Below are 10,135 nucleotides of genomic sequence, written 5' to 3'. Positions count from 1 at the left end.
CATGTCTTGTGGGGGAGGGGAAGGAGTTTTTAAAAGACATGTGCTCTCTCTCTTAATACATACCATATATATATATATATCCGCAATTTCCCAAGCTAATAAACAAAGGAGATGGAGGAAGAAAGCCGTCTAAATCCACTAAAACCAGCAAGAAAATACCACACGTCCAACGAAACATTCGCGACGGACGAACTGATCAAGAATCCGTCGCCAAAACCCCAGACCCGTAGCAGCAAATGCTTGGTTTACATTCTCCTCGCCCTCGTCCTGCAAAGCATAGCCCTCCTAATATTCGGGCTCGTCGTGCTGAGAATCAAGACTCCCACTCTTCAGTTATCAGCCGTCGCTGTAAAAGACCTCCACAACGAACCCACGTCGCTAAATGTGACTTTTGTCGCTGAAGTTCGCCTGCACAACATGAACTTCGGCCGCTTCAAGTTCCGCGGCGGAAACACGACTTTCTTCTACGAGAAGGCGACGATTGGGGTGACGGGCATTTACGACGGACAAGTGGGCAGTCGAGAAAAGAGAGAAATGAATGTGAGCGTTAAGGTGATGGCGTCTGATCGTCAGCTGTCGGAGAATTCCATGGATTTTAGCAGAGATATCGATTTGGGTTTGATCAAACTGAGGAGTTTCGCCATGTTGAAAGGCGAAGTGCGTGTGGTGAAGATCATAAATCGGCATACAACTGCTGTTATGGATTGTAACATGGCTTTGAATTTGACGAGCCAAGCAATTCAGGATTTGTTGTGTCAATGAATAATGTAATCGTTTCATGATTTTAACAAGTTTTTTGTTAATTAGTAGCTCTTAATTAGTTTATTTTCGGGGATGTTTATATATATACTCATATACATTTCCGTTTCTGTAGAATGAATTTCTTGATTGTTGTGTACCTTTATATAGTTTATAGTTGGGCAAACATTATTTTCGGTCTCATATTTCAGGATTTGCACACTTCAGGAGTGGAAATCCTAACTTAGATCCGAATATATTAAATTTGAACTAATAACATTATAAATGTAATATACTTATCGTATCACATTTATTCTATGATTGATTTAGTTCGATTAAATTTAATTCGAGCAATTTTTTTTTCTTTTTGAGGTATTAGTTATGTAATTCTCATTAATATTTTTTTAAGTTACAAAACTCTCATTTCTAGTTTTTTGTTTTATTAGTATTTTTATGGAAACGGTCACGTGCCCTTTAACTTTTTGGCCTTTTAAATAATATTAGCAGAATTGATGAAAGACCTAAAAGTGAGATCCGTATTTTATAATTTCATAAGAAAATGAAACAAAAAGTGTATTTTGTGTATTTTGTGACCTTTACAAGAGTAATTATTGATACACTAGTAATCTAAGGTGTATTTTGATGAAATAATTTAGAATTTGAGGGTGATGACTTAGAAGAGTTTAGAATTGGTACCATTATGTTTATTTTGTGTTTTGAAGTGTTTTGTTTTGTATTTTGGAGATAGAGCGAGAAAAATAAAGATAAATAAGTATGTGTTGGAGATAGAATGTATATTTGGATTTATTTTTAGAGGTAATTTAAAATTCTTTAAAATAAGTGGTGTATGTTTGTTGTTGGAATTTGAGAGAAAAAAGTCACTATTTATTATCAAATTGTGTCTCTTTTATATATAAATATTGTATGTTTAATATTATCTCTTTCTTTGTTAAATTATGTTTCTTTTGTATTATATTCATAATTATAGATTTTTGGAAAACCCATTGATAAGAAGCAGGTGAGAGAGAAATAATATGTGACATCAGCCCAGAATGCTTCTTGAATTATTATTACCATATTTGACTCAGCAATTCCCACTTTCTCACTTGTCTTCTTTCATTTCCACACTTATGTTCCCTAGAATAGATTGCCGGATGCATTAGATCCCTTTCCCACCTATCTATACTTTTGTAGTTCGGATTAAATTTGAACTACTTAATATTCACGTACGAGTTAAGTATATGGTATTTTTTGTTAAAGTATCTCGGATCGATTATCAATCCAAAAAATTCAATGAATTATGGGACACTGGTTCAACCGTCGATCCAACCATGATCGAATCGATAATGTAATATATATGTAATAAATAATTATAAAAAAATAACCTTAATAATTAAATAATATAAATATACTTAAAAATTTTGTCTTTTAAATGTTTTCCTCTTTACAATTAGTATTTTTAATAATATATGCTTTCAATTAAGTAACATAAAATAGATATATAATAACCTAATACAACAAATATAATAATAAAAATATAAGAAATTCAAATAATAAAAGTCAAGGCACATTTTGGGTGTGGCTAAGAATTAAGAAATGAGAATTGAAGCCAAAAGAGACCAAAAATAGTTTTCCATGACTTATTTTGTACGTTAAGGTGTGATATCAATATATATCATCCCAGGAATAATGGAAGCTGCATTACTACCCTAAGTCCCAAGTCAATGTCTCTACGCGTCTAGAAGTTGTGCGACTTCAGACATTAACCCATGACCCCAACGCCACCCCCCACCCCCAAATCCCACCCCCTGACGATTCATTATCCTCTAAATTATATAAACAAAAGAAAGAACATATACTCAGAATTCTTCATTAACGAATGATCAGTCAGCCATGGCGGAGAAGAAAGAGCAAGTGAAGCCTCTCGCTCCCGCCGCCTACCGCATCAACATACACGACGACCACGCCGCTTCCGTTCCCTTGGAATTCGGCACGCGCCGCCATCGCAAATGCATCAGGTGCTGCGGCTGCTCAGCCGCTGTGCTACTGATTCTAGCCGTGATGATTATAATACTCATGTTCACGGTGTTCCATGTCAAGGATCCGGATATGAAGATGAACTCCGTGAAGGTTGACGGGCTGTCTCTACTCTACAGCAACAATACGGGCTTTCACCCGGGCCTGAACCTGACATTCGTGGCGGATGTTTCCATCAAAAACCCGAATGTGGCGTCGTTCAAGTTCGACAACACGACGACGTTCGTGTTCTACGACGGGGCTGTTGTGGGAGAGGTGAAGAGCCCGGCGGGACAGGCCCGGGCCCGGAGGACTCTTCGGATGAACGTGACGATTGATGTTGCGGTGGAGAAGGTGGTGGGAGTGGGGCGATTTAAGAGTGATTTTGAGGCAGGGATTTTTCCTGTGAGTACGTATACGAGGATTAGTGGGAAGGTGAGGATTACAGATATGATTAAGAGAAGTGTTGTTGTGAAAATGAACTGCACTATGAATGTGAATATGAGCAGTCAGGGCGTTGAAGATAGGAATTGCAGGAGACGAGTTTCTTTATAGTTCACGCTACCGCTCCGCTGTCAATTTATTCAAATTTGATTTGGGTAAGAATTTTTTATTTTGGTTTTGGGTATTGTTTAGACAGAGAAATTGTGAAGAAAGAATGCATTTAATTATCAAGAATTGCGTTGAGGAACTATAATAAGGTTCCAAATCTTAGAATTTACATGTCTTGTAGATTTCCTGATATGAATAGTTGTGATTAGTTTGGGGGATTGGGAGTCTTTACACCTCATAAAGATAATCCACAAATTAGTATCAAAGAATGTATATATGCATATGTTGTTGACTTGGATTTTAATGTTTTCATCTTTTTCTTTAAATCTTACAAATAAGTGGTGGAATAAGGGTTGGAAAACTAAATTAGAGTAACTGTCCTATAATAGGGGTGAGTGCAGGCTAATCCTTGTAAGTTAAGGAAATGGCCTGCCCTGGAGTTCCCAGGATCATACCTACCATACTTATGGTGTACTATGGATTGGTTTGAGTAGAATCAACCAGAATATATTTGATTATGTAATTTTATCATTTTGGCATGTTTGCTTTCTAGGATTGCGAAATAATTTTATAATTTTTTGACATTTCGTGATTTTGATATTTTTTTTGTGTCGGATTAAATCATGTGCCTCTTGCGATTTTGACATTTTTATCCTTTATCTTTCTAAGGTTTGCAAAAAAATTCTATAACTTTTTGACATTTCGCAATTTTGGTCTTTCCTGTGTCAGATTTTGAAAACTTGCCAAAATAAATAATGTGTTATGTCATTTTTTTTGTTTAATTTTTCGTCCATCTTAGCAAAAGTGAACCAATTAAAAAGAGAACTCCAATTTTAAATGAATCACGTGAGGTTTATATGATTTATTCTGATAACTTTTCAAAATTCGACATTGCAAGGACCATATGTAAAAAAATTACAGGTATTTTACAATTCTAAAAAAATAAAGAAAATTAAAATATCAAAATTACATGACTAAAAATATGTTTAAGCCAGTCTTGATGCTTTGTACCAAATTAGAAGAATTAAAAGGGCCCTTATTCTTCCATGGAAGTGGGCCACTGATTTGGGCCATGGAAAGGAATCTTGTAATAGTTTAGGGCCTGACCCAATGAGATGTCACTGTTAAATGTTTGACTATGATGATAGTTTGGTTGGCTTAGTAGTAAAATTGCATCAAGCACCGACAAAATATTGGTCCAACAGTAAACGAATTGGCTGTTAAGATGAATTTTTGTTTATAAAGAAGGTTCAATACATTAGATTCATATTTGTTAGAAGAAGTTTAACTCTTTCGTACCCCGTTCGCCTCCATTTTAAGACATAAAAAAACGAAGTTGAAAATCCTTACTTTAAGAAAGATTTCAAAAATCCATTTTTCATGATCATCCTCATGGGGATTTCTTTGAATCTCGTCCCAAGATCAATATGGGGACCAAATTCCCTAATTATTATACATTAAAGACAACTAAAAAAGGATAGTTGGTATTAATATGTAATAATATTAAGGGTTGGGTAGCATGCAAGCATTCACATTTGACAATGAAATCCTAACAAGTTCATGAATCTGGTCCTAACCCCCCCATATTTCTACTCCATTTATATATGTGGTCTTCATTTTTGTTTTCTTTTGTGTTTTCCCTTTATTTTTGGCTCCAATGTGTTTTGTTGAGTCTTTTCAGAATAAGATCAATATCAGGTTAAGACTTTTCAAAATTAAATTTATGTTATATTTGATATTTTTTTTATATGTATCTAATTAAAAATGATAGAACGTGTGAAATCGTCTAATTACGTAATGCATATCATTTCGAGTACAACATCTACAGAACCAAGCTATCAATTAATTTCAAATGTGTTTAACAAATCATTATTTGTGAATGTTAGGATCAGAACATGCTACAAATATATATCCTACAAATATAAATAATTTCAAGAAAATCTTGAAGGAACCTGTTTTTTAGTACAATGGGAGCAATGGAGACACTTAGGTTTGAACTCATGATCCGAGTGGTTTTAGTTCAACTAATTAGAGCATAACTTTTATCTTATTATTTACTAATAGGGTAGGGGTATGAGTAGCTGCGCAGCTACTCCTCCATGCTCATAAAAAAGCTAACCCTAGTGGGCATTATTACATTTAAAATTAAAGACCTTATCTTTCTCAAACAATTATTAATTAATAGAATTACGACGAACAATCAATTAACGGTCCGCTCATTTATTACGAGACGCTTTTGTCTTTATTTAGCTTTAGTACGTTTTCGTATCTTTCACATTTTTCTTTTATATATATATAAATACGTAGTTGATTATATTATTTGGAGCCATTTTAACTAAACTTATAAGCTTCTAAAAATAACTTATAAAATATTAACAAATTTATATATACATACAATATGTTCCATAATTTGATCTATTTACAAAAATCACTCTTGTATTTTGCATAATTACAGAAACCACCACCGACATCCAAAAAATAAGGGTCGTTTGTGTAAAAATATTGATGTTTTTGGGGAGCGCATGTGTAATTTTTCAAAAGATATGGGTGATTGTATAAATGATACTGACATTTCTAGTGAGATTTGTATAATTTTTCAAAAAGCATAACTAATTTGTATAAATATGTGATAAATCAGGAGATGTAGATATAATTACATAACATTTAATCTGAATAAATCTTTTCTAATATAGAAAAGTGGAATGGAATGACGGCTCACATGGTACTAAAAGAATGTCTTATTTTGAAAATAAAAGTAGTGAATTAATGTGAAGCAGAGGAGGATTTAATACTAGTAACTAACACTACTTCCACACATAAGACATGTGAGTGTAAATTGGATTGTTGCAATTAGGCATTTGGAGAGGATGAATAGACCTCCGTCACCAAACACCAGCTAATGATTTCACATGTCTATGGGTTAATTTAATGTAATTCTCCTCAGTCTGACAAAACATGTTTAAGATAAGATTCTTATTAATATTCCCAATTGAGAGCCCATTTAAGTGTAAGAATTTCGAGTAATTTTATAATCGTACAATGGAAAGCAAAGTGTTTAGTGATAACTAATGTGGAAATTATGTAAAAATTTCTACATCTTGTCATACATAATTTAATTGTTTGCTATTGTAATTCCTTACATCCCGAAGCCCTTTAATTATTGTCCAACTAACACAAATTTGAATGTCAATCAAGACAGATATTTATTGAGTCTATTAATAAGGACAGATCACTTTCAATCCGTCAAATTCTTATAATGTAATAACTATATTGGTGTGTAGTATGCAAGTATTCTTATAAACTATTTATAGTATTGATGGCATGCTCTAAGTAAAGCTATTTGAATTTGATGGGGATTATTTAGTAACCACCCCCCCCCCCCTAAAAGACCTATTTGCCCATTAAAAGGGCTAAAAATAGGGCAGGAGAAGACAAATTTAATCTGGCCACCCACCATTATGGACCAGAGTTATACTTATACCCTGTTTGGTAGCATCAAAATCAACGTCCTCATCTCCAATCACTTACTTACTGCACTCCCCCGTAATCAAAAAGCAACTTAGAGATGAGAGCGACATAAATGCCAAACCAAAAAGAAAAAACACCTCATGGCTTTTAGTTTCCGCCGTGTTTGGTTACAGCACTTCAATACACACTATTCGGACCCTCTCTCTTATCCCTTTGATCCAGACAACTTACAGATTCACTTGATTCTCATGGAAAGATTTGAAAAGTGATTTCAACTTATTGAAAAATATAATTTAAATTTAGAGTCGAAAAATTTTAAATTCTTTCAATTTAAGATGACCCGAATAAATACCATATAATTTATTATTAAGAATTTAAACTCCAGATTTTGAAATTCATCTATCCAAACGCAGCCTAGAATAATAATGCGCTGTTCAATAATCAGAAAATAAGTTCAGTCACACCTAAATCAATAAATAAGCTCAATGGCTTGTTTCAAAATGAAGACAGGGCAAAGTCCCTCCGGTTATCCATTTCCATTACCAAACAATTCCGGCAGCTCTGCCCACAACACTTTATTGTCCATAATCTCGTTCTTTGACACAACATATTTATGCTGAAAAGAAAGTCGGAAAGAAGGGGTAAAAACGCTACTGTTTGCGAGTGCGTGTCTCCGCTTTTCCCCACCCCGCCTGAGATTTCAACAGTAAAAACGCCATTTCACCGCCATCACCTTTTCCTTTTTCTCTCCCTTTATCTCCCGTTCATACTCATTTATTCCGAGGGCGAGGATTGATATGACGAATTGTACGGCAATGTTTTCCATCTTACTCAAACACTTCCTTCTTCAACTCTTTATTTAATCAAATTTAGGGATAATTACACTCTCATCCCCTAAAGTTTGGTATAATTATACATAAATTTCTTGTAATTTAAAAAATTACATTTAACATCATTAAAATTTACTTCCGTATAAAAATAAATCCCTCCGTCAATCAAAATTACCGAATTTGTTGATATTAACAAAAAAATAGAAAAACCTTATTACTCACTTATTATAAGTGAAATAAATCTTTTTATGATCAAATTACCCTCATACGTCTTTTCACGCGTTAATACATATGAGGCACGGTTAAGGGTATTTTAATTCGAAAAAAAATTATTTGACTTCCAATAAGTCAATCGAAGATAAATTGATATTCATTCACCTTTTTTGTTAATATCAGTAAATTCAATTAATTTTGGCCAACAGGGAATTTATTTGTTAGATAAAAGTAAACTTCAGGAGTGTTAAATGTAATTTCTCAAACTACAGAAAATTTATGTGTAATTACATCAAATTTCAGGAGAAGAGTGTATAATTATCACTAAAATTTATTTAAATTCAAAGAATAGCTTCTTATTTGCTTTAAAAATTTAATAAATTCTTTATAATCACATCTAAATATTTTATAAATCATAACACCATCTTCTTCGCATGCATGAATTTATAAAATATTAGAAATAAGTTTAGCTAATCCACCTCAAGTCGACGAGGCTAAAGTCCCAAGATATTCATTTTACGGGAAAATTCGACGTGGTTTATATTAATTTGTAGCGACATGAGCGGCGAATGATTAAAGAAACAGAAGAGGATGATATGGGGGGGTGAATGAAATAGAAGTTAGTTTAAAAAGAAGGAAGGAGAGGAGTAATAATTCATCACTCATTCCAAATCCACAATGCCCAAATCAAACCAACATAACTCAAAAGGACCATACCCCATAAGTTGCTTTTCTCCCTACCTATTTCTACCACTTTGACCTACACTACCGCTACCACTACTTTCTACTTTATTTTTTACATATATATATATTATAATAATAATACAACAAAATAATATATATATATATATATACTTACAATAATTATATCTATCCACCTACATCTTGGGCTCCTTAATCTTAGCATCCCCGGAATACGATGATGTTGAAGCTTTTGCAATAATCAGGGATTTCTCATAGGATGGATCACTCACTGAACGCCATAGGATTGAAGAAGATTCTACGTCTGGGATTTTGTAAAGAGGTTTATGTTAATTATGATTAATCAAATAAATCATTCATTCATAATGTCATTAATTCAAGAAATGTTTTTGAAATTCAAGAAAATAGAGAGTGAGGACAAAAATATACCTCTGGAGGCATTGAATGATTTCTTGCAGTGCAGAATGGCGCCTTGGATCCCATCCTGCAGCTGCAACAGCGAGTCGTCACGGCGGGTTGAGGTCGTCTTTCCAGGAGGGGACGCCGCCACGGCGGCGGGCGCGGACCGGCTTTTGCCCAGGCGCTTGCGCACCACTTTTAGCCCTGCCTGCAGATTGTTCGTCCCTTGTTTTACTGGAGTCTTGATGACATTGCTAGTCGCCGCCTCGGCCGAACTCTCTACTCCTTTCTCCCCCGCCGTACACGGCGGCGCTGCACAGCCCTTGGAACCTCCGCCGGGGAAGCTTAAGTGCCCGGAGAACTTCAGCTTCGAGACGCGAATGTAGAAAGGTTTGACCATTTTGAGGTACTTTTGCACCACTTCTTTGGCCAGCTTTTTCTCGTCGGAAGCGGCGGTTGTGTCTGAATCTTGAGCGCTGTGTTTGAGCCCTTTGCCGCCGGGGTTTTCTTTGGAGCTGGAATCTCTTGTGAACAAAGACACAAGCGGCACTTCCTCAACTTTAAACTTCACAGCTAAAAGCTTACCACGCACTTTCCCCTGATTCTCTTTCTCACCAATGCTCGGAGCGGCGGAAACTTGGGCAGTAGCCACCTCGTTCTTGTCAGCCTTTTCAAGACTAACTCCGTTGGCGGGTTTTGATTTCTTGAGCTTGAGCAAAAGCACACGAAATTTCGTCGCTGATTTCAGTAGAAAAACAGGGATTTTGGAGTTCTCCTCCGACCCATTCAACAAAATGCTTGAAGGCTCAATGGAGACCAAATTCCCCTTAAAAAAGAGCTCGTCTGAAGGCGAAAGCGTCACGTTTTCATCTGTACTCGTGACTGCAAATTTCAGCTCTCCTTCTTCTTCTTCATCATCGTCATTTTCCTGCACTGATATTTCGTCGGCGTCAGACCCACTTTCAGTTTCGTCTTCATTTTCCGTTTTCTGGGCTTTCCGCTTGGTTTCTGCTAAGTGTTCCTCCTCGGCGTCGCTTTCTTGTTCAGGAAGGGTGAATTCCAGGTCGAAGTAAGGCCCATCTTCGCCGTCAGAAGAGTAAGGGCAGGCGGCAGCAGAGGCGGAGGCAAGGACAGTCTTGGTGGTGGGGCGTGCATTGGGGGTGGACTCTGCAGTACTGAAGACGCCGGTGGTAGGTCCAGCAGCAGCCACTGGAGCG

General features: G+C 35.7%; 3 protein-coding genes across 3 annotated transcripts; 2 read left to right on the top strand and 1 right to left on the bottom strand.

Moving 5' to 3' along the window:
- LOC105164223 (late embryogenesis abundant protein At1g64065) lies at positions 68 to 915 on the top strand. The gene has a single exon (XM_011082835.2). The coding sequence runs from the start codon at positions 112 to 114 to the stop codon at positions 760 to 762; it is 651 nt and encodes a 216-aa protein (XP_011081137.1). The 5' UTR covers positions 68 to 111; the 3' UTR covers positions 763 to 915.
- On the top strand, positions 2,521 to 3,459 carry LOC105164048. Its single transcript, XM_011082596.2, has one exon. It carries the CDS (start codon positions 2,632 to 2,634, stop codon positions 3,307 to 3,309), a length of 678 nt encoding a protein of 225 aa, XP_011080898.1. The 5' UTR covers positions 2,521 to 2,631; the 3' UTR covers positions 3,310 to 3,459.
- On the bottom strand, positions 8,442 to 10,112 carry LOC105164222 (probable membrane-associated kinase regulator 2; the record flags this gene model as incomplete). The annotated part of the gene is given in 2 exon segments (XM_020694274.1): positions 8,442 to 8,823; positions 8,949 to 10,112. Coding segments are annotated over 2 exon segments (1,292 nt in total), but the record flags the coding sequence as incomplete, so codon positions are not given.

The sequence above is a fragment of the Sesamum indicum genome, linkage group LG6 (genome assembly GCF_000512975.1).
Source record: "Sesamum indicum cultivar Zhongzhi No. 13 linkage group LG6, S_indicum_v1.0, whole genome shotgun sequence".
NCBI lineage: Eukaryota > Viridiplantae > Streptophyta > Magnoliopsida > Lamiales > Pedaliaceae > Sesamum > Sesamum indicum.
Note: the sequence above shows the minus strand (reverse complement) of the source record. Positions and strands in the feature narration are given on the sequence as shown.

Bases quoted from the DNA above. Each gene is read 5' to 3' on its own strand.
- LOC105164048 (XM_011082596.2), top strand. From the start codon at position 2,632: ATGGCGGAGAAGAAAGAGCAAGTGAAGCCTCTCGCTCCCGCCGCCTAC.
- LOC105164223 (XM_011082835.2), top strand. From the start codon at position 112: ATGGAGGAAGAAAGCCGTCTAAATCCACTAAAACCAGCAAGAAAATAC.